Raw genomic sequence first — 25,666 nt, 5'->3', positions numbered from 1 at the left:
CCATTGAGCCCAATTAGGGATTTTAATCTCGATAAAAGCACCTGATGGTCAATTGTGTCAAAGGCAGCGGTTAAGTCTAGGAGAACTAGGATCATGGAGTCCCCTGAATCAGTGGTAACCAAAATATCATTGAACACTCTTAAGAGGGCTGACTCAGTACTATGGAGAGGCTTAAAACCAGACTGAAAGCGTTCAGTGATGTAATTAGTGCTAAGAAAAGACTGTAATTGATGTAACACCAGTTTTTCTAGAACCTTAGAGATAAATGGAAGTACAGAGATTGGACGAAAATTATTCAACACAGATGTGTCCAAAGAAGGTTTTTTGAGCAGAGGGGTGACAGCTGCCCGTTTCAAAGCAGCAGGAACCATACCAGTAGCTAAACTCTTATTGATAAAAATAAGTAATGTAGGGCAAACTGATTCTGTGATCAGCTTGAAATAGCGAGGGTTTATTTCATCAAAGGGACACGAAGAAGGTTTAAGGAGAGTTATCACCTCAGAAAGTTGTTGTGATGAAACATGGTCAAAGGTGTCCCATACACAGGAAGTTTGAAAGGTGTCTGCTGACATTGACAATGAGTTTTGAGTTGCTACATGTGACCTTAAATTTACAATCTTTTCAGAAAAGAATTTCAGAAAGTCATCACATAGTTCATCTGATGGATTAGGTATACAATTCACAGCTGGATTTAGCATGGCATTTATAACAGAAAAAAGAACTTTTGGCTTATTTTTATTGCATAAGATCAAATTAGAGAAATAAGCTGCTTTAGCCGCTTTTGCAGCAGCCTGGTATGCCAATAATGATGACTTAAACAAATCAAAAGAAGATTGCAATTTGTCCTTTTTCCATTTTCGTTCCAGTTTCCTGCACGCTTGCCTCAGCCTACGAGTTTCAGTTGTTAGCCACTTTGCAGATTTTTGTTTGGGTTTAAAGACTTTAAATGGTGCAGTCACATTTAGTGTGGTGATCCAGGAATTATTTAACAGTTCCAGCTGTTGGTCGGCATTTAGGTCAGTGTCAAACTTGTCCAAAGGCCACTGGGCGGTCATATTATTAAAAAAGGCATTAAAATCCAAATGGAAATGGGAGGAGTAGGCACGAGAAAGTTTCGCACTTTCACGCGGCCACGTTAAATTTGGAAGTGAAAGAGAAAAAATTATTGGCTTGTGATCCGAGATCACAGTGTCAGAGATGGTGAGTTCAGAGACCGATAGCCCATACGTTAGTACTAGGTCCAATATAACAGGCAACATGTCAAAAACGGGAACAGATAAACAGAACAGGAACAGGATAAACGCTTGGTAGTGTAGCAGATAAACATATATACAATCAGAGTCGTATAATAATAGAGTTACGACACTCACATAGACGTCCGTTGTAAGAATGGAATGCGGAAGAAACAGCGTTTCATGTAGTGACCGGTAGTGACGCATAGTTCCAAACGCAGCACTGAAGCCCATTCATTTCAATGGCACCTGCTGGTAAATCGATGAAATTACCGTTTCTCTTTACATTTTCGGACATTTCATTAATATGGTCAACAGTGATATTTTATGAACTCTGCTGTAGGTAATGATTATCGTTAATAATAACTAGTAAAATTTTTATATTTTAATGAGTTGTGTATAATGTGTGAATAATATAGATTTAATGGTTTAATATTTTATTACTGGTGGCCATCTACTTTATACTTATCTTTTTTATATATTACGAGTAACACTAGGGGGCAACAGCGACAAGCTAAATGCCTTATAAGAAAGTCAGACTGCTCCACAATGCTGCTATGTGTTTCATTGTGTTTGGTAAGTAATACGAGTGATGTATCCTCGAAAATCATGTATAATTATATCAACATTTAATGTGAATTTAAAATATGAATTTAGTGTGTTTCTGTTATGCTTCACTGTTACAAATAACCGCGTTGACGATCTTTTTTTGTGATTTTAATATAGTAAAAGTGTAGGAATTATGTTTTTAGCAGATTGATAGCCATTTATATAGCCATATTTTGGTACAAAAATAAAAGATAAACTGTGTTGCTGTAGTTGGTATAGATAACCACAGTTATATTTGGGTCACAATTAACTGTTTATCTTTATTAACTGATTTACTGTATTTCCATCACTCCCTAGTAAAAAAAAACGTTATAAACACAGTAAGTATAGTGATCAATTCCCATTACAAGCTAATATTTACCTAAAATAGCTGAAAACCTATGCAAACAGATTGACAGCCCTGCTTGGTTTGGAACTGTAGAACGTTACCTGAATCACGTGACCGAGCGGCGGCGAGATCAAAGCGTTTCGTAACTCTGTTATTATACGACTCTGTATACAATACTTTGCGGCGAGTGATCAGATAGGAAGTGGCTATATACAAAACAAACAGGAAGTGAAGTGTGACATGGCATGATTTCAAAATAAAAGTCTAGAGACATGACTTCAAAATAAAAGATCTAACAACAGAATATAAACAGAACACCAGACAAAACCCTTACACCCACATTATGCTCAGATTAACAGATTCATAGTACATTTATTTCATGCTTTAGTTGACTTCAACAGTAACATTTTCAGCATTTAGCTAAGAAGTAACGATATTCATCACCTGATAAACAGCTATTTACAGACTTGCATTACTACAGTAAAAGTTTAATTTCAAGTTTGTATGGGCCCCCCAATTATTTTTTTTAGCACCAGCCACCTCTGATTGAATGAATGTTGTTTTGGTTAATTTTTGTTGCATGCCGCTGCACAACGAATTGCCCCTAGAGGATAATAACGATTCCTTGACCAGTACTCCAAAGTCTTCTGGACTAAGGGTGAGTGATATGACCACAATCTTATATCATAATATGACTACTTTAATATCATGATAACTATATATAGGCCTATATATATATATATATATATTTATACAACAGTTCTTTCTGGTTGTCGAATCTGATTGGCTAAGAGCTATGCGATATTGTGCTGATAACGGCACTGTAACCGCTTCACCTTTCGTATTATTCCGCCACCTAGTGAATGGAGGTCCTAAGCAGGCTCATCTCTGAATGGAAAAACACAGACGCGCTGTTTTGAATCACTCTCCGTGTGTCTCATTAGTTTACTAGCTCATAAATCAGTCTGTGAATCCCCAATCAGAAGATATTATTCCGTCAAAGATCAGCGCTCTTGAATGTTACGTTAAAGTTAATGGGATCGTGTGGACGATTAACACTTGGAAAGAGGAATATAAACACTCGTTTTTTTCTAGAGCTATATCTTTTATCAGAACGCGAAAACACGGTGGAACTGCAGGTAAGCACCGCAGCTTTTAAATGTGGACATTGATCATTTACTTTATTGTGACGTGACTATTAAAACATGTTATGAGATATCGCCACTGGTATATTTATAAGCAGCATGCAAAAACATCTCTCTGACACTTATAAAAAAAAACGTTTTGTATAGTACTGACAACAAAGTTTAATAATAATAATCGAGTGCTCGTATCGCGTTAAGAATAAATGAGAAAGCAATAGTAACGTTACACAAGTATAGTTTTATTAACTTTTACCTCGCGCTACAACAATAACAACACAAAAGACACTAAATATGAATAAAAAAACAAGTAATAGTTTGATCATGACACCAAATACTGCTGATTTGATCTCATTTTGACGATCATAAACAAACAAGGCCTACATGAGAGCCAGGGAATCCCTGTCAGAGATGTAGCTCAGAGAGGGCGGTGGTCAGCGGGGCGAGTGAACACTGACGTCCGCTCATGCTTTGGTTCTCATTCGTACCGAATCTCACTAAGCAAACGTTCAAACAGGCGCTATCTTTACTAATCGACTGCAGATTTAAATATAATACATATACATTCTCGACTGAACTAATCTTAAAACTACACTTTGTGACCAAGAAACGGTAATATAAAGTAACGGCTTTTCCGTCCATTGAGTTGTTATGAGCTTCAAAGCAGCCGAAAGTTTTACCTGTCATTCTGGCCGCCCTCAAATCCATGGCGGAAGAAGTAGTTCTCAAACAAAGAGGCTTTTAAAATAACTCCGTTGTTGATTTCTAGTTTTCGTTTTTCAAACGTGTGCCGTCAAACTGTTGTATAAAAGGAATATCGCTCTCGGAGTCGTGTGATATAGCTCTATATCATCACGGCTGTGATTGCCTCCGGCACTCGGCCTACGGCCTCGTGCCTCTGGCCTAATCACAGCCGTGATGATATAGAGCTATATCACACTCCTACTCGACCGATATTGCTTAAATATATATATATATATATATATATATATATATATATATATATATAACAACACTTTTTCAGTAAGGTTTAATGCTATTACAGTTTTTGATACCATTAAATTTTCATCATTCTTGCACTGTCAATTTTATCCCTAATGGTTATCCATAATGGGTTTCATTTGCCACTGTACAAAACTGGACATGCGCTTTTGTATGCGTGTGTGCACTGACTGTGTCCTGTGCATTCGCAAATCTATCAGTGCTGAAGCTCTCCATGGTAAAAAACCCTTGAACTTGGTGCAGGCAGTGCTCATGGGAGTTGTTGTTTCGTAGCGTTGCCCCGCACCTTGTTTATTATTTCACATGGCTTTAAAGAAAACTACAATAAAAAAATGATATTCAACCTGCCAAAGTGGCTAGTGGGTGTGTCTGTCTTACCCGTCACAGGTGAAATCATCCCGCATCATCCCGGGTGTTAATTTCAAGCCTTGCATATGTGTAATTAAGGCCAATTAAGTTCTGCTGAGCTCAATGATCTGCAGATATGTGTAATTATGTAATTAATTACAAATATGTGTAATTAATTGTGCTCTCCTCTCACGCAGAAAAACTGTGCATAAAGCCCTGATTGCATTTCAATGGCTAAAAATCACTTGTTTTAAAACTGTGGTTCTTAAAAACGAGTGCATGGCCACGCGCACAGCAATGTGATGAGTGCATAACCTCTCTCTCTCTACCGGTTGACACATTTCTACCGGTTAAATCTATCTAGGTTTATTGCCAATTTATATTCTGAAGATATGTTTTTCCTGGCCTTATTTCTGCAACATTTAAAACATTTTTATTAGCTATGCATAAGCATTTACTTAAAATACAAACATGTACATACTTGCTACTCAGATATTATAGAAAGCAACGTTTCTGCTGTATACAGTGGTATGTGAAATTAGCCATAAATGTGTTTCAACGTCTTGACGTTGTCAGGAAACGGACTCAGAGTCAAGTGCAAGTTAAATAGTTTATTTAGAAAAATATAGAAAACAGGAGAGCAAGTCACTGGTAGATCCACACACGGCGTACACCCGTTGACTCACTCCGATGGAAACACTACTGTGGGAATGAATCACTCCCACAGTAGGGGAGAGTGAGTCGGCGCTACACAATAATTCAGTACAGATCCAAAGGAAGAGAGAGCCACCCACGCGCTCCGTCGAGAACGCCAGCACTGTCACCACACGCAACAGAGGGATGAAACACGCCGCCCTGAAGGTGGATGACAGGCGGAGATGGAAGTCCAAGTTCTCAGACGGATGATCCACTGTGTAATCCAGATGAAGAAGGACCACCCGGAAACCACTGGTCACCGCCTAAAAACGAAGCGAACCAGTGGTTCCGAGAAACAACAGTAGTTAGAGTCAATATAATCCACAAGGTAAAATGGGTGAACTCCACTCACGGGTGATGATGCAAACCGGAGAGAGGGAGACAGCTGGTATACCGCCTAGAAACGAAGCGAACCAGCTGTATCGAGAGACAAACAAAGTCAGTATAATCCAATGCTCCAACAAGCGAGCGGTCCGGGTGAAGACGCGTCCCCGAACGCCGAAACCAAACCTGGGGTAACAAAGGAAAAGACAGAGAGCGACTGACAAGACAAGGCAGGGCAGCAGGACTGTGATAAAACAATGAGCGCGCAACAAAGGACAGGACTACGTGCAATATAAAGGGAAAGGTAAACGAGACACCACCGGTGAACAATCAACTGAAACAAGGGGGCGGAGTTAGTGAACACACGAGGAACCGGCACCACAGGTAAACAACACACACACACAGATCACACAGCCATCGATCACCCAGCAGTCATGACAGTAGCCCCCCCTCCACGACCGGCACCAGACGGACCGGGGAACTCACCCTGTCGCCGACGGAGGTCCTCGATCAGCCCAGGATCCAGCAAATCCCGACCCGGAACCCAGCTCCTCTCATCAGGACCGTATCCTTCCCAATCCACTAAATACTGAAATCCTCTGCCCCTGCGGCGGGAGTCTAGTAACCTCTTAACAGTGTAGACAGGGGCACCATCCACTAGACGAGGGGCGGGGGGATTAGGGGCAGAGACAGGGGGGTTATAGCGAGCAAACATCACAGGTTTAACCTTGGATACATGAAAAACAGGGTGAACCCGACCAAGAGAAAGGGGTAACTTAAGCTTAATCGTCACCGGATTAATGACCTTAGAAATACTGTATGGCCCAATGAATCTCGGAGCCAGCTTACGAGAAGGCTCACGGAGAGACAGATCCTTGGTAGAAAGCCATACCTTTTGACCACAAACGTAACGGGGTGGAGGTCGCCGATGACGATCAGCTGCAGCTTTGGTTCGTCTGGAATTAGATAATAACAGTGTCTTAGCTCTCCTCCAGGTGCGTCTGCACCTGCGTACGAAAGCTAACGCAGACGGAACCGCTGCCTCGGGCTCCTGTGATGGAAACAGGGGAGGTTGATAACCGATGGAAAGTTCAAACGGGGACAAATTGGTAGACGTAACGGGAAGAGAATTATGAGAGTACTCAACCCACGGGAGCTGATCGCACCAGGAATTCGGATATTGTGACGACAGACAGCGGAGCGTTCTACCGAGATCCTGATTAGCCCGTTCGCATTGCCCATTGGTCTGCGGGTGATAACCAGAAGACAAGCTGGCCGTGGCGCCAATTTGTCTACAAAACTCCTGCCAAAAACGAGAGATGAACTGAGGACCCCTATCTGACACTACGTCAGTCGGAATACCATGTAACCGAAAAACGTGATTAATCAAAACCTGAGCCATCTCTTTTGCAGAAGGTAGCTTGGGCAGGGGAATGAAATGAACCGCCTTCGAAAAACGATCCACCACAGTTAGAACAACAGTGTTACCATTAGATGCCGGTAAGCCGGTGACAAAATCAAGAGCTATATGAGACCAGGGGCGGGAGGGCACGGGCAAAGATTTAAGCAGACCAGCGGGTGGTAAATTAGATGCTTTATTACGAGCACAAACCGAACAGGCTAATACAAACTGTCTGACGTCAGTGGACATAGAAGGCCACCAAAAACGCTGACGGACGGCAGCCAACGTTCTCCGAATACCTGGATGGCCGACAAATTTGGACTCGTGACCCCACCGGATGACATCGGAACGTAACCGCTCAGGAACCCATAGGCGACCCGCTGGACACCCCTCCGGAACTTCCCCCTCCCGGCCGGCCTCTCTCACCCGCTGTTCGATTCCCCATACGAGGGCGCCGACCACCCTCCCCTCCGGGAGAATGGTCTCCGTCCTCTCCGAATCGGACTTTTCGAACAGACGGGAGAGAGCATCAGGTTTGGTATTTTTCGAGCCAGGCCGGTACGAGAGGGTGAAGTTGAAACGATCAAAGAAGAGTGCCCAACGAGCCTGCCTAGATGTTAGTCTTCTGGCCGAACGGATATATTCAAGATTCTTATGATCCGTCCAGACCAGAAAGGGCTCCGAGGTTCCCTCCAACCAGTGACGCCATTCACCCAAAGCGAGTCTAACCGCCAACAGCTCCCGATTCCCTATGTCGTAATTACGTTCTGCTGGGTTTAACCGGTGAGAGAAAAAAGCACACGGATGTACTTTCCCATCAATAGACGATCGCTGTGATAAGACGGCGCCTACCCCGACATCAGATGCATCCACTTCCACTATAAATTGTTTAGCCGGATCGGGAATAGAGAGGACAGGCGCAGAGATGAACCGGGATTTTAACACATCAAAGGCCTCCTGAGCCTCTCTACTCCAACGGAAACATACATTAGGTGAAGTGAGAGCGGTGAGAGGCTTAGCGATCTGACCAAAATTTCTGATGAAACGCCGATAAAAATTGGCGAACCCCAGAAATCGCTGAAGCTCCTTCCGAGTGTCGGGTACTGGCCAATCGGCAACCGTCTTAACCTTAGCGGGATCGGGACGAATTTCTCCCTCGGCAATGACAAAACCCAGAAACGAAACCGACTTTTTGTGGAACTCGCACTTCTCCGCCTTAACGAATAGCTGATTCTCTAATAGCCGTTGTAAAACCATGCGAACGTGCTGAGTGTGTATCTGCATGGAGGGAGAAAAGATGAGAATGTCATCGAGATACACAAAGACAAATCTGTTAATCATGTCACCCAGCACTTCATTGACCATGGTCTGGAAGACAGCTGGAGCGTTACAAAGACCGAACGGCAGAACGGAATATTCCCAGTGTCCAGAAGGTGTATTAAAGGCTGTCTTCCACTCATCGCCCTCTCTAATACGTACCAAATGATAAGCGTTGCGCAGATCTAATTTGGTAAATACGCGCGCTCCCTGTAATAACTCGAATGCTGATGACATTAAAGGCAAGGGGTACTTATTCTTAACAGTAATGTCATTCAGCCCTCGATAATCAATGCACGGACGAAGAGACCCGTCTTTCTTTTTTACAAAGAAAAATCCAGCACCAGCTGGAGACGAGGAGCGGCGAATGAGACCGGCTTTAAGAGCGTCATTAATGTACTTATCCATAGCCTCTCTTTCTGGTTTAGCTAGGGAAAATATGCGACCCTTAGGCGGAGAAGTGTTGGGAAGTAGTTTAATCTCGCAATCATACGACCGATGAGGAGGCAGAGAAGTGGCCCGGGACTTACTGAAAACCTGATACAGATCCGAGTACTCCGCCGGGACCCCTGAGAGATCGATAGCCGGGACCTGCGAGACAGAACAAGAGACAAGAGAGGGAGCAGGACCAAGACAAGAAACATAACACGAAGACTTCCAAGATAACACAACATTGTTCTGCCAATCAACGTGAGGATTATGTTTGGATAGCCAGTCATGACCTAAAATGACTGGCGATTGTGAATCCTCTAAAATGTAAAATTCAATCTCCTCACGATGATTGCCAGAAACAAACAAACTCACAGGGGGTGTGCGGTGCGTGATCACAGCCATATGCTGGCCCTTCAATGTCCAGGCAGACAAAGGAGAGGAGAGAGGGATGAATGGGATACCCCAGGACTTGGCCAACCCAGCATCCAAAAGACACGCCACCGCACCGGAATCCAGCAACGCCTGTGACGAGAAAGAGTTAATCATGACAGGTAGTGTGGTGCTGCTTACGGGAGATTTAAATGACGATGCGCCCACCGAGACTCCCAGGTTCATCGGCGGGCGTGAGCTTTTACCGGACAGGTGGCCGCCAGATGCCCCGGCTTGCCACAATACAAACAGAGGCCATTAGATAGCCGACGACTTCTCTCTCCAGCAGAAATTCGGAACTTGCCCAGCTGCATAGGCTCCTCGGAGGGCGTCTCTGAAGCGATCTCCCCTGGTTCTGACATCAGGTGGCGAAATGAGCGACGCAGATCTCTCTGCCGATGGCGAGACTCGACCCTCAGAGCCAGATCGATGACAGCTTCCAGGGACGTGGGTGGCTCCCTCAGTGCAATCTCGTCTTGAATACCTGGCGTGAGACCCTCGAGGAACTGTGCTCTTAATGCCGCGTCATTCCAGTTGCAGCAAATAGCGAGCGTTTTGAATCGTATGGCGAAATCAGTCACAGAGTCATTACGTTGCCGTAATCTCACCAACTCAGCCGCTGCCATGTCTCCCTTGAGTGAGCGGTCAAACAGTTTTAACATCTCCTCCTCGAGAGCCTCAAATGAAAAAGTAAAAGGAGCTTTAGCCCCCCAGGCGGCCATACCCCAGTCTCTCGCCCTTCCAGTGAGTAATGTCAGGACATAGGCCACCTTGGAAGTGGATGAAGAAAATCGACGGGGCTGGAGCGCGAAGACGAGAGAGCACTGCTGTAAAAAGGGTCTGCAGGTGTTGGGATCGCCATTGTAGGTGGGGGGTGTAGCCGTGTGTGGCTCCCGTTCAAATGAAGCGGCTCCCCCGGATGAGGTTGAGGCTTCATGGCGAGGAGTCACTTGGTCCAAGCGATTGCTGAGCTCTTTCAGTTGCTCAGACAGGATGCTGAAATCTCTGGCAGCAGCAGACAATAACGACGAATGTTGGTCGATGGCCGCCCCCTGCTGGTGAAGGGCGGTCTGTACCTCCCGACTCTCTAAACTTGCTGACTCCATTTTTGGCGCGCTCATCTGTCAGGAAACGGACTCAGAGTCAAGTGCAAGTTAAATAGTTTATTTAGAAAAATATAGAAAACAGGAGAGCAAGTCACTGGTAGATCCACACACGGCGTACACCCGTTGACTCACTCCGATGGAAACACTACTGTGGGAATGAATCACTCCCACAGTAGGGGAGAGTGAGTCGGCGCTACACAATAATTCAGTACAGATCCAAAGGAAGAGAGAGCCACCCACGCGCTCCGTCGAGAACGCCAGCACTGTCACCACACGCAACAGAGGGATGAAACACGCCGCCCTGAAGGTGGATGACAGGCGGAGATGGAAGTCCAAGTTCTCAGACGGATGATCCACTGTGTAATCCAGATGAAGAAGGACCACCCGGAAACCACTGGTCACCGCCTAAAAACGAAGCGAACCAGTGGTTCCGAGAAACAACAGTAGTTAGAGTCAATATAATCCACAAGGTAAAATGGGTGAACTCCACTCACGGGTGATGATGCAAACCGGAGAGAGGGAGACAGCTGGTATACCGCCTAGAAACGAAGCGAACCAGCTGTATCGAGAGACAAACAAAGTCAGTATAATCCAATGCTCCAACAAGCGAGCGGTCCGGGTGAAGACGCGTCCCCGAACGCCGAAACCAAACCTGGGGTAACAAAGGAAAAGACAGAGAGCGACTGACAAGACAAGGCAGGGCAGCAGGACTGTGATAAAACAATGAGCGCGCAACAAAGAACAGGACTACGTGCAATATAAAGGGAAAGGTAAACGAGACACCACCGGTGAACAATCAACTGAAACAAGGGGGCGGAGTTAGTGAACACACGAGGAACCGGCACCACAGGTAAACAACACACACACACAGATCACACAGCCATCGATCACCCAGCAGTCATGACAGACGTGTTCTAATTCGTTGACAGGATGACGTCAGTTTTTTTTAACACTGCTAACAATATCTATATAGCCTACTATCTACAAACATTAATAATATTAATAACATATTAATAACATTACTATACATCGTTTAAAAGGTCTATGGGTTTTGCAATGGCCGCGAGGAGTGGGGGTTGGCGAGAGGGAGAATTATTTTTTAAAATAAAAATATTTTGCACAATTTATATATTCCTTATGAATATTTTAGGAAATTATTTTGACACACGTAGGCTATTACGTGTATTTTGGATTCTAATTTCATTACTGTCTGTGCCTGCCTACCCATCTCCATGGCCTCATCCGAACACACTTTCTCCGCCTTGTGTCTTTTGAAGACATGGGGCCCTATCATTAGAGGTCGACCGATTTATCGGCCGGCCGATTAATTGGCATATTTTTGGCATATTTTAAAAAATCGGCTTTGGCCGATTTTGCTGCAAAATTAGGCCGATTAATAGGCAGGCGCATCTGCGGGCACCTAAGTGTTGTTGTAGAACTCGTGACGCTGCCTCTTGCTGCAAGCAGATCGCTCACGTGTGTGTGCAGCCATTCACAAACAGCTTTAGTAAACGATGACGGGATCGTGCAAATTAACATCAGCGCGACGGGCTTATGTCTCGCGGTGCACTGTCCGTGCAAAGGTTAGGCTCATTTCATGTGATTAATGAGTGATGATGATTTTTGTTTGCGTGACAGAGAGAGCAGAGCCGTGTGCACATTTTCTGTCTTTAAACTGTCTCCCTGCTTTTATCACTAAAAAACAAAACTGACTCGATGGCGAAAGGTCAGAAGACCAAATCATATCCACCGAGGAATTGTTTTTCGTGTTGTTACAGTAACACTTTGTTTACAGTTTTGCGCTGCTCAGCCTGGATTAGAACACAGCGTGTCCGATTCCTTTAAACGGATTCGTTTGAATGAACGGTTGAAACAACTGATCTGTCCCAACACTAAACTCACAAGACGTCACTGTCAGCGCAATCAGTCACTTATAGCGCCTCAGAAATGAGAATGTAAATGTGTTTAGAAAGATTTGCCCTAAATAACAGTCTCAACTAAAAAACATAGACATTTACTATGTTAACTTTATGATGAATAAATAATTTATCAGGTCTACCAAATAAGGATTTTATCCTACAAAGCAATAAAAGCCATGGTAAAAAACTGATCAAAGATGATGACAGCAGAGTGTCAGGTAATATCTGTGTCTGATAAATGCATGGTGCAGAGGAGGTTGTAAAACTCTTCAGAAAGACCAGTCATAATTTTTTTAAATACTTTGAATTAAATAGTGACATTTTTACATTTAAAATACCTGCTAATGATGAGAACAATTTGATTATTATGTACATATAGAAAATCGGCCAAACATATCGGCCATCGGCTGCCCTGATTTCTAAAAATCGCCATCGGCCAGAGAAAAAGCCCTATTGGTCGACCTCTACCTATCATACACCCGGCGCAATGCCCGACGCAAGTGTCTTTTGCTAGTTTCAACCCAGCGCAATTATCACTGTCACGATTAGTGGCACGTTGTTTAAATAGCAAATGCATTTGCGCCCAATTTTGGGCCCATGGGCGTTCTGGTCTGAAAGCAAGATGTGTTCAGGCGCATTGTTGGCGTGTTGCTATTTTGAGTTAAATAGACTACACCGGCCATTCCCAAACTGTGGTCCGCGGACCACTAGTGGTCCGTGAGGGTACTGCAGGTGGTCCGTGAAAAGGCAAAATAAGAATATGTATATTTTAATATACAAACTCGTTCATATTTTGGGCGAACGTGTACTGCTGCCTAATAAACGTTACTGTGAACTCATTCATTCTGGTGCCTGTGAACGGCACGCTCTCTCAGTTTAACGTCGTTCAATAGGGTGCCAGATTTGTATATTCTTCCATGCGAAAACCCGACTAAAACACACTGTAAACAGGCCTTAATGTGTAGCGGAAAAAACACCCAATCTGGCAACACCGCCACCACTCGGTGTTCACCAGTCACGCTGCATGCGTCATCACAACAACACAGACGCTGCTGAAATTCCTGCCGCGCAACTCAAATAGTTTAACATTAAATAACATCATATTTGTCCTAAATCGTTAACGATTAACATAGGCTGCTAAAGCATATTCCGGATCTTGAAATAGACTTTGACTAAGCTCACGCTATTTAACGTGCACGTGTGGTGTCAATACCTGCGAGTTGTCATTCACGCAATGCCTCGCAGCACTTCTCGCCCGGGGTGCGACCCCCACCCAGCTAGCCTTCTTAAGGTATGTGTAAGCAAATAGAAAAATTAAAAGACAGTCAATGCTAATGTAAACCCTGGTTGGATAAGGATTTAAAGTTGGACATGAAGATGAAATCTGACGCATTTAGCTTCAGTGTTAAAACTGATCAAATAATTGCTGTCTGTGGTGGTTCTATATGGGCTATAATGGCAATCATTTAAAAACAATAATTTGGAAAAAAAAAACTATAAATTAGTTCATTTTTGGAACTGTGACCTAGTTTAACATTTTCAAATATGAACTATGAACTGAACTAGTTCATTTAAAAATTTGTGAACTGTGAATTAAACTAGTTCATGTAGAAAGTGAACTTTCCCAACACTAAGAATATGTATATAAATAATTATGATATAAGGTTAAGAAACCTGTTGTACTGATGTGATGACCATTTATAGTTTTAGTTTAGTGCTAGTAAGACTATTTAGATGTGCAGATTAATTCAGGACTTTGTGTAGACATATTTTATAATAAGTATTATGAGGTGGTCCACGAAAATTCTTGATTACAAATAGTGGTCCACACACACAAAAAGTTTGAAAACCCCTGGACTACACCATTGACCAACTAAAACCTGGTCTAAAGTCTATGGTTTAATAGTGTTTATCTTATTTAAAGAGTGTGTTAGTAGTATAAATGGGGTGACAACGCGGGTTTGCTTATCACACACATGGATGCCAGCAGCACAAAAAAAGCTTTTAATTATGAAAAATTTAAGCAATCAAATGTTAAAGATTATTCTTGAGTCTCTTGGACATAAATGAGGACCATAAATAAATGCTTTGCTTTAAACAAATGCATCTGTTTTTAAATGTTTTTTAAATGCTACCTCACGGATTTATTGTATATACTGAAGCGTTGTAAGGAGGACGCAGACAAAGCGGGATCCATTTGCCGATGTTTATTAAACACAAGCCAATCTAGTAGACAAATCCAAATCGTAAGACAAAAGGGGTAAACACAGTCAGGCAGGCAGTTCAGTATAAAGAGGCAGTCTGATCCAAACAAACAAGATACAGGGGTAACCCAAAGATGATAAACAGGCAATGGTCAATAACAGGCAAACAATATACTTAAAGGAATAGTCTACTCATGTTCAATATTAAAATATGTTATTACCTTTAAATAATGTCTCTAAAATTATTTCAGTGATAGAACAACTTTTAACTGGACAAATTGTACTGTTGCTGCAACCTGAGCAGCCTCCTAGCTGCTACAAGCACACTCTGAAAGTGGAGGTGGAGGGTAGGAAACACAGCCACGCCCCTCCCCCTGCCTGCAGAAGAGTGTCTGATATCAGGCACTGTTACGCTTTTCAACCACATGGGGGAGCTGTAAGTCATTTTTACATGGAAACTACATAGTGTTGCTTTAAATAAGAAGAGTTGATACATCCCTCTATCATCTGTGTGCGTGCAGGTAAGCACTGGAGCGCGCTGCGACACTTCGATAGCATTTAGCTTAGCCCCATTCATTCAATGGTACCACTCAGAGATAAAGTTAGAAGTGACCAAACACATCAACATTTTTCCTATTTAAGACGAGTAGTTATACGAGCAAGTTTGGTGGTACAAAATAAAACGTAGCGCTTTTCTAAGCGGATTTAATAGAGGAACTATATTGTATGGCGGAACAGCACTTTTGGGAGTACTTCGACTCGGCGCAGTAACACCCTCCCTCTCCCATTATGAGAGGGAGAAGGGGAGCGGATTTTTCCTAGCCCACGTTTCCCTCAGCAGAGCTCTGCTTTGCTTATACAGCCACGGCTGTCTTTATTCCTCAACTACGGTTGACTTTCGCCCACCATTAGCCCTTAACAGGGTGGTGGCTTCCGCAGCGTTCCTATACCGCTCAGATAGGGCGCTTCCCAGTCGCTGGCACTACTGTGGGGTTAAGGAACATCTAGTGCCCGGCCTTCTGCCTTAAAACCTAATTCTCCTTCTCCTTAAGTGGAACCGGAGGGCTTTACGCAGACACTGGAAGAGGTCAGCCCTCAGTGGCGTTTTGGTAGGGATTCCCAATTCGTTGGTCACGACGTGACGTCGTAGTGACCGACTGAAAGGGAACGTCTCCGTCGCCACAGGGCTGCCCCCTGCTGTTTATCGGCCGGTCACATTTTCCCGGCTTTCTCAGCGAAAAGAAGCTAATTTCCATATTTGCACCTGCTGCTTATATAGGCACCTGGCGGGGCGGCGTCAGCATTATGCAAATATCTCAATGCCAAGTTCATTGGCGTTTTAGTAGTATACGAAGCAGATTGGTCTCTCTAAGCGAGTTCCCAATTCGTCGGTCACAACGTGACGTCGTAGTGACCGACTGAAAGGGAACATTTGTACAACCAAAATAACATAATAAACATTTGTTTTTACAACAACTGGTGTCGATTCATCTTTTAAACATTTATATTTACATTAAATGAACTCACCACGTCCAAATGGTTTATTTCAGCAACTCAACGGAATAATTAACCCTTCTAAACACGTTTGAAACAAAATAAAAGCTGAATTCACTCAATCTCTTCGTATTATGTTTAACTTTAAGTATATTTATGATTATTTTCAACTTTTTTACACAAATACATCCACTACTAAAGTTTAGTTTTTCCTCCGGTCTTCTCTCCTCTCTGGTATTGCGCAATCTGAACGCAACAGGACGTGAAGCAGGTAGGCGGAGCCTATTACTTACAGTCTGATTGGTCAGATCAAACGCTCATCATTTTTGCAAAATACAATTTTTAAACAGTTTATGAACTTTAAGAATTACTAGTTTTAACTTATTTACATGACATTTAAACTCCAAAGCATTTATATAAATATACATGCATTGTTATGTCTTTATATATAACCCTTATGTATCAACTCCAGTCCTCGGGACCCACTGCTCTGCACATTTTGGATGTCTCTTATATCTGACACACTCAGTTCAGTTCATGGAATCTATCCTAATTAGCTGATGATCTGAATCAGGTGTGTTAAATAAGGGAGACATGCACAATATGCAGAGCAGTGGGTCCCGAGGACTGGAGTTGAGAACCTGATGAGACAAGACAGGAACACCCAACATCATCATAAGATGAACAATTATCCAGCACGGGACAGTAGACACAAGGGCATTAAATAGGGGAGAACTAAACTAGGTAACGAGGACACACAGGTGAAGGGCGTTAACTAATAATGAATAATTAACAAGAAAACAAGAGGGCAGGGTCAAGACTTAAGACAGGAGAGCACGAGGTACACAAAACATAAACGCAGGCTATGTCAGTGGTTCTTAACGTTATTCCTGGAGGCCCACTACCCTGCACATTTTGTATGTCTCTTTTATCTGACAGACTCAGTTCAGTTCATGGAGAGCTCTTATAATGAGCTGATGATTTGAATCAGGTGTGTTAAATAAGGGAGACATACAAAATGTGCAAGGCAGTGGGCCTCCAGGAATAACGTTAAGAACCACAGGGCTATGTGACTCCCAACAAAACAAGGCAACAATAAGGGCTGCCATGATCCTGTCACATGAAACAAGGAAAATACATACAGGGCTCACAGCATCATGACAGTTCCTCTCTCTGTTAACTTTAAATAACATGATGATTCCTTCCCAAATGATCTGTTGACACAAAAAATACAGGCCAAGTGTACTTGCATAAAGAATTAGTTATAGTTTAACCTCCGACCAAAGGTTTTTTTATTAATCCGTTATATTGTAACATCACTGGACTACAGTTGTACTGTATTTATACCTCATTATATTGGAAACCTACAGTTTTTTCTATTGCAGTTTACTGCTGTTGAATTTAATTGTACTGCAACTTTACTGCAGTTATACTGTACTTCATGATACTGCAAATCTACAGTTGTGCTTAATTATACTGCAGTTATATTACTTTGTACTGCAGTTTTACTGCAGTTATATTACTTTTGTACTGCAGGTTCACTGCAGTTGTACTTTAAAAGATTGCAAACCTACTGCTGTATTTCGTTTTACTGCAGTTGTACTACTTTGTACTCCAGGTTTACTGTAGTTGTACTTCAGTTATTTTTTGTAAGGGCTGACCTAAAGACTTGTTAGGTGTGGAGAAAAGCGATGTCCCTCCAACTGAAAACACCTCTAGAGCTCACTACAACAGTGACCCTAGAAATAGGGTGAATGACCTTTTTACAGTCCATGCACTTCCAATTGCATCCACTTCCAAAAAGCAACATGTACTTCGCACATACACGTTTTATTTATTTAATATTTATTTTCAATGTTTATTCATTGTTGAAGGTTTTATTTATGAAAGAATGTGAAATCTGAATGTATTTTGCTTGAAAATGCACTCCTTTTAAATGTTAAAGGATTAGTCTACTCATTTTGAATATTAAAATATGTTATTACCTTAACTAAGAAGAGTTGATACATCCCTCTATCATCTGTGTGCGTGCACGTAAGCGCTGGAGCGCGCTGCGACACTTCGATAGCATTTAGCTTAGCCCCATTCATTCAATGGTACCACTCAGAGATAAAGTTAGAAGTGACCAAACACATCAACGTTTTTCCTATTTAAGACGAGTAGTTATACGAGCAAGTTTGGTGGTACAAAATAAAACGTAGCGCTTTTCTAAGCGGATTTAAAAGAGGAACTATATTGTATGGCGGAACAGCACTTTTGGGAGTACTTCGAGTCGGCGCAGTAACACCCTCCCTCTCCCATTATGAGAGGGAGAAGGGGAGCGGATTTTTCAGGCGAGTTGAAGTACTCCCAAAAGTGCTCCCAAAAGGGGGCAAAAAGCAGGATAATATAATGAACACTAAACTGTACAAGTATACACTAACACTAGTGATGTTACGTTTGACACCGAAGCTTCGATGCTTGCTTCAGACTTGAAAAGTCCTTGCAATGAACCACTGTTTCGGAGCTTGTATCGTTACGTCACTAGTCACGTGAAATACGACGTCTGAAGCAAACACACTGGTTCATTTCTCTAGTGAACCACACGACTGCTTTGATAGCCCAATCCGGCGTTGACAGTTTTGAAACTTGGCGGCTTTATTTTTCATGCAAGTGAACCCAAACCATAGAAAAGCTTTCTAAACAATTGTTGTGTACTCCAGCATCATGTTTCATGCGAGAGAATATTCTCCAAAGCTTGTGAATTTGTTGAAAAAAGAAAGAAATCGCCCACATCACCAAATGTATAGCCTATTAGGCTATATTATAAAATTATTAAAAAATAAAAAAATATATTATAATTATTATAAAATTATATTTCTGAATAAAAACCACAACATTTAATGAATACCCTCCTCCACATTGACCAAGCCCTGTCCAGTTGCCCTCTCCCACATTATAATTAAATAAATTTTTAAATACATAAATGTCCAGTTAGTAAGTTGTAGAGTGCTGTATCCTACAGCTAAATATTCACACACAAACACATCTCAGGCTCAATGTTTTATTGAGGGTTTGAAATATGAACACAGTGTCAAAGCTCTGACAGCCAAAATGGGGCGGGTACATTAGCCTACTCGCATTGTCAGCTTTGTTGCATTACATTAACTTCACCAGCAGATGGTGGTGTGCATTTCCTGTTTGAATGAAGCTTCGAGTAATGAACCATTTTCGACAATAATGCTTCGAAACACTTCATTTGGCCATCAGTAACTAACACTAAACAGGATCACACTAAACAATAAACAAGACTGAACACTAAATATACAATAAACTTGACTAGACTAGACTAGACTAGACTAGACTAGACTAGACTAGACTCAACTTGACAGGGTACTCACAGGTATGGACACAATGCACAAGCACTGGACAATGAATACAAGAGGATTAAATAAGGGAGAAAATCAAGGGGAACAGGTGACATGAATCAAACAATAATGATGAGAGGATGACAAGGGAGCGGGGTAAAAGAGACAAGACACAGGGAACACGTGGTCTAGTAAACCAATACTGAGACCACGTGAACCCACACAAAACATGGGTCTGTCATGATTCTGACACAAGACTAGATTAAACAGAGGACAAGATGGCAACACCATGACATTCTAAAAAAAAAAAAATCTCAGTTTTTTGTCCAAAATGTTCAGTTTTTGACGAAACCTACTTAAAAATTAATGCATGAAGATAGAATAAATTGTGTTTTTTATTTTTTGTTTGAAAACAGATGCTTGGTTCTTTATTTTAAAACTTTGATGGGAATATACTTAACAATAAAAATGTGAATAAATAGAATCCCTTATTAACCCCCAGGGGTCCAAAAACGCGGGGACGCGTTTTGACGTGTTTTCTCCTTATCATAGCAGAATCAACTTAAAATACTCCATCATTAATAATCAAACACTTACGTGTTTGACATCATTTGAAACTCTGAAGGGTCCTCTTTAATTAGTGTACATTCACAATAATAAGAGATCTTTGTGTTTTTGTCAAATAAAGAAAATATACAGGGTGCGCATTTAGACATTTCTGTCTCCGCCAGCTGTCTCTCAAATCACGTTACAAAAATCAGTTGAAACTCTGCGAATACTCGTCACACAAACATGATACACATATCCAAAGAAAGCCTGAAATGTCTACTTTTAAACAATCAAAAACAAATATTTCCTGTTTATATAATATGCATTGAAGTAAAGAGAGTACCGTTTTTCCTGGCTGAGCTCATTATCTTTAATTCGGTCACGCCCACAGGCTTTTGACATGGTAATGAAGAGACCAGCAGTTCCAACAATAATAAACAAAGCGTAAAGTTTGATCAGATTTAAAGACTTTACCGCATGTTTGGATTATAAACTTTATACACACAGGTAAGGAATATCTTCATTTATGTCTGGACATTGAGGAAGAGAAGCGTTTATCTTTAACGTTACCTAAGAAGAAGAACAATGGAAGACGCAATGGAGGAGGATATATTCCTGAAGAAACTGTAAGTCATTTGTCTTCATTTATATTTGCTAACATGTAATATGTTATGGCTTGTGCAGTTCAGCCTACATAAGCAACCTCTGCATGCTTCGGATTTAAAAACTTTCGCATTGTTTAAAAACGAGGGCGCGTGATTTCACGTAATGGCGGATTTCATTGTTACATGCTGTACAGTGTTAGACACAGTTATTCACTTTCGTATCCTTCATGGCAACTTTGAGTAATGCTGCACTGCTGTATCTTTTAAGTATGTGCTGTAATATGATTCCATGTTTACATGCTTATTTACAAACGAGTTCGCGTGATCACGTAATGGCGGATTTCATTGTTAGATGTTGTACAGTGTTAGACACAGTTATTCACTTTTGTATCCTTCATGGCAACTTTGAGTAATGCTGCACTGGGGGATCTGCTGTAATATGTCATTGTTTACATGCAATGCATTCCATACATTGCGCTTTACACGCGACACCGTTTTATTATGAGCGCCGGGTTGTTTCCACGGAGACGCGAGCTCGCGCACATGGACATATGCGATGTGTTTTTAAAGTTCATACTCGCTTACAGAAACGAGTTTAAAACAGAAGCTAGACGATAAGGGGATGGGCATCTGAAAACAGTCATCTGAAAACAGCTTTTTATATAACTAATCATTGCAGATGTTTATCTGAGATACTAATTTAGTTTATGTGCATGATAGTTTATCTGAATCTAGTGCTATCATTTACCCATCAGTTGTATGTAAGGATATTTCTGTGGACAATTTATGCTAACAGCTGTTCATAACTCTCTTACAGGTCTGCATCCCTCTCATCAGTACAAAACTATGAAGTGGAAAAACATATTCACACTTTTTGGACAAAGTTATATGGTAACATGAGCCACATGAAGTTTACAGCTCTGTTGTTTATCAGTTGCTTATACAAGTTAAGTTTTTGAATAGGGTGTGTTCCCAAATAAACTGAAAATGTCCTACTGACCTTCATTTCTATTTTGATTATATTGTTAACTTCTTAATAAACCTCAAACAAACAAGTATACATTTGTCCTCACATTCTTTACTGTAGTTCCCTCCTGCCTCATTATGCAGCTCATTATGCGAGCCTTTGTTTGCTAGCTGTCAATCAATCCTTCTCGCATATGGCCACTCTAAACAAAAAGTGTCTTACAATTTCTAAATCAATATATTGGTTTATGTGAATGAGTAGGCAGGATGATTTTCACATAAAAAACTCTAGACTACTAGATTCTGTTTAGGAAAGTCTTGTTAAAACATGTTCAGTATGGATTTTGTGGACTTATATCAGTGACTTAAAATGTTTGCTTTTTTAAAAACCATGCATAAACATTTTTCTCTCAAAAGTACAAACATGTACATACATGTAGCTCATATAATATTTTAGCCCAGTTTGTGCTGAACACAGTGCTATGAGACACTTGCCATTATTATGTTTTAAAGCAACTGAAAAAGACCAAATGTAAGAGCATGTCAGAACCTCTGACAGTGTCCCAAAATGGCTGGACCCCAGAGGGTTAAATAAAATTCAGGACCCGTATGTATAAAACATCTCAGAAATGCTCTTAAGAATAGTCTTAAGCTATGACTTAAGTGTCAAAAAATTCTTAGTAAGGAGTAGGACCAGTCTGAGAATAGGAGACATTTATAAAGAGGCTGAAAGCAACTTTCAGTAAAGTGTAAGACTCATTCTTAAGTGCTGACTTAAGTGCCGCAAACAGAGGACTACAATGATTTCAGCCTAAAATGGCCACCCTTAACCTCTAAATCAGCCAATAGAAAGCCGGCAAACAGTCACAGCAGCATGTGAAACCATACATTTATGAATCATTAAGACATTCAAATTATATTAGTAGTTAAATATTTGAATTAGCTTCACAAAATGTTTAACAATATTACAAATAAGTACATGCATTTATTTTACACCATTTTGCACCATTTTGATGAAGTTTCAACATGTTAATGAAATAGACAAACGTAATGCTATTAAAAAAAATGTAGATGATGAATCACATCTTTTTGATTTCACTCACAAACTGTTTATAAAAAAAGACTAAAGTTTGCAAACACTTAGATAAAAAATACTTTGATGATCAAGCCCGAACAAGATGATCAAGTTAAGTTGGATTTCTCCACTTAAACACCATTGTAATTTTTGCCATCTTTGTCACTTTCACCTTTGGCTTGCTCAATGCTAACATTGCTAACATTATGGTTTGGGTCAGGGTTGTATACTCTATTAATATCACTTTACATGTAATAGTGTCACTGCAATCTTGTAGATACTTCAAATTTTTTATTGTAGATTTTATTTACATTTTATGGTATTTTATTTACCTATCATAAACTGTAAAATGTTAAAGCAGCTCTACTTAAAAAAACTTACTTCAATTGGTAACACCTAATATTTAAACATTTTTAACTTTAATTATTTCACTTAAACTGAGAAATTTAATATGAAAAAACATAACATCTTTAGGCATTATCAATAATTTGATCCAACTTTAACGTTTTACAGTGTATATTATTCAAATTTATATACATTTAAGTATATACCATTGCTGTCTTAATAATCCCATGAAAATTCTTGGTACTGTGCAAGCACTTGTTTCACTAATATACATCTTATACTGTATATTATATTGTTTAATATAATATACATTGTATAAAAACCCTATACTCTTTATATTTCATAATGTTATATTAATTCCTATCTACTGTCGATATACTACTAACATGTATTTATTGTACATTTTCTGCACTGCAACAATGCAACAAAATTTTTTTTCAAAAGTGTTATAGAAATACATTTGAATTAAAGTAATTCTAACACATTCTTTGTTGTAAAGTGCATGATTTCCACCTCTCTGCTGCCCACTTGTTACTCTAAACTAGGTTAAGAGACCTCTCCAGCTCTCTTAAATAATTTAGGAGCTGAGACCTATTCTTAACGCTTAGGAGGCTTTATAAATCAAACTTATTCTTAAGTCTAGGAATAAGAGCAAAATTACGTCATTCTTAGAATTTTGACACACTTAAGACTAAAATTTTACTCTGAGCGGCTTTATACATATGGGCCCAGATAAGCTTTTGGGAACCTTAATGATTACCTGGAACAATAATGGCCGATTCACACCGGCTGCGTGGCGTTTCTGTTGCGTTTCTTTCGCATGGCAGCTGCGTGGCGTTTTCTATGCCCTGACTTACCAGAAGCGTTTCTGACGCGGCACTGCTGCTGCTAGCCTATGTATGTTTCCTATTGATAAACTGACCTGACGCTTCCAAGACGCTTGTGTGTGGCGTGAAAAATAGGCGTCGTCCTATTCCTAGCATGCACACGTTTTCGACGCAGCTCAAGCCGCACCTGAGACGTGCGTGTCATGCAGGCGGTGTGCACAGTCAAACCGACACGCCACGCAGCTGAGACGCTAACGCCACGCAGCCGGTGTGAATCGGCCCTAAGTGGCAGCTCACAATTTATGCCCCTGCATTTTGGGGACCTTGGTAGATTGGGGCCCAAAGCAATTGCCGACCTTTGCCTTAAGGGGGAAGAAAGCCCCTGCTGTATCATTTTGTGTAAAGGGACTGTCAGAATCCACTCAATGTTTTTACACTTAGAATATCAGGGCCCAGGGTTTTATTATTAGGGAGAGATTTATTAGTAAATGATGAAATCAACATAAACTAAGATGATTAAATGCTGTAGTAGTACTGTTCATTGTTAGTTCATGTTAGATAATGCATTATACAACACTTATTGTAAATTGTTACTAAATATTCATATTTACATGTCACACTATTCCTCTGTTTTTGTCTCTTTAGGGAGTCTTGCACTCGTGGTTCCATATTAAGACTCATAGAGGTTTTAGAAACACGGGGGTTCCACTGGACCTGCACAGAGAATGACATGTATGTCCTGTTACCTTTTAAACTATTATTCAAAATTCTGTATTTACCTATAAAATACATAAATAAACAAAATTTTAATATTTACTACTATTTGTATTTTCTGTTATACATTTTAATAAAATGTTTACACATATCATCAATGAAAATACACTGAACAAAATTATAAATGTAACACTTTTGTTTTTGCCCCCATTCTTCATGAGCTGAACTTCAAAGATCTAATACTTTTTTAATGTACACAAAATAACTTTTTCTCTCAAATACTGTTTACAGATCTGTCTAAATCTGTGTTAGTGAGCACTTGTCTTTTGCCGAAGTAATCCATCCTCCTCACAGGTGGCATATCACGATGCTGATTAGACAGCATAATTATATGCTGCAGCCATATCACCCTGTAGCCCAAGACAGCTTGCCCACTGAAGCTAAGCAGGGATGAGCCTGGTCAGTACTTGGATGGGAGACCACCTGGGAAAACCAGGTTGCTGCTGGTAGAGGTGTTAGTGAGACCAGCAGGGGGTGCTCACCCTGTGGTCTGTGTGGGTCCTAACACCTATAGTGATGGGGACACAAACTCGAGAGACCTGCGGATCCGCGCGAGCCGCAAATTGACCTGAGATTCTCACTAAGAGCCGGAAACATTGCAAACTCGAGAGACCTGTGGATCCGCGCGAGCCGCGAACTGACCCGAGATTCTCACTCAGAGCTGGAAACAATGCGGACTCGAGAGACATGCGAATCTGCTCTGACTCGAGAGTCTCTCAACTCATAACCGGCTGATCCGTAACCGACTGATCCGTAACCAGTCTCTCAGTCTCTGGCTTTGGGGGCTACATAAGCAGGACAGTTTTTTTCTATATTTTCTCTATATTATTATGCTATTGTTATTAGGCTTTTTTTTTAAATGGTCGACCATACACAACATACCTAAAACCTATAAGCATGTTATTTCAGAAGTGAAAGGCTTTTGTTATGGATTTGCTTTTGGGAGACGCAGTCGCTCTATAGATCCACTAACCGGCTCCGGCTGATTCGCGTGAATCAGCCGGTTAGTGGATCTGTAGAGCGAGTCTCATTCAATTCAATTCAATTCAATTCAATTTTATTTATATAGCGCTTTTCACAAAAGTCAATTGTTTCAAAGCAGCTTTACATAAATAGAAGCAGTGAAAAGCACAGAAAACGACAGATAGCACAACAGAATACATGATACCATGAGCAGTTAAATTTGCTGCGGCT

General features: G+C 41.1%; 1 protein-coding gene across 1 annotated transcript in view; it reads left to right on the top strand.

The window, feature by feature from the left end:
* LOC135777772 (ADP-ribosyl cyclase/cyclic ADP-ribose hydrolase 1) overlaps nucleotides 1-25,666 on the top strand; it is a 232,216-nt gene that overhangs the window by 197,345 nt on the left and 9,205 nt on the right. The window contains exon 9 of the mRNA XM_065288005.1: nucleotides 24,344-24,434. Within this exon, the coding sequence (XP_065144077.1) occupies nucleotides 24,344-24,434 (91 nt within the window). The remainder of the gene's footprint in view (nucleotides 1-24,343; nucleotides 24,435-25,666) is intronic.

Source organism: Paramisgurnus dabryanus, chromosome 22, assembly GCF_030506205.2.
Source record: "Paramisgurnus dabryanus chromosome 22, PD_genome_1.1, whole genome shotgun sequence".
NCBI lineage: Eukaryota > Metazoa > Chordata > Actinopteri > Cypriniformes > Cobitidae > Paramisgurnus > Paramisgurnus dabryanus.
Note: the sequence above shows the minus strand (reverse complement) of the source record. Positions and strands in the feature narration are given on the sequence as shown.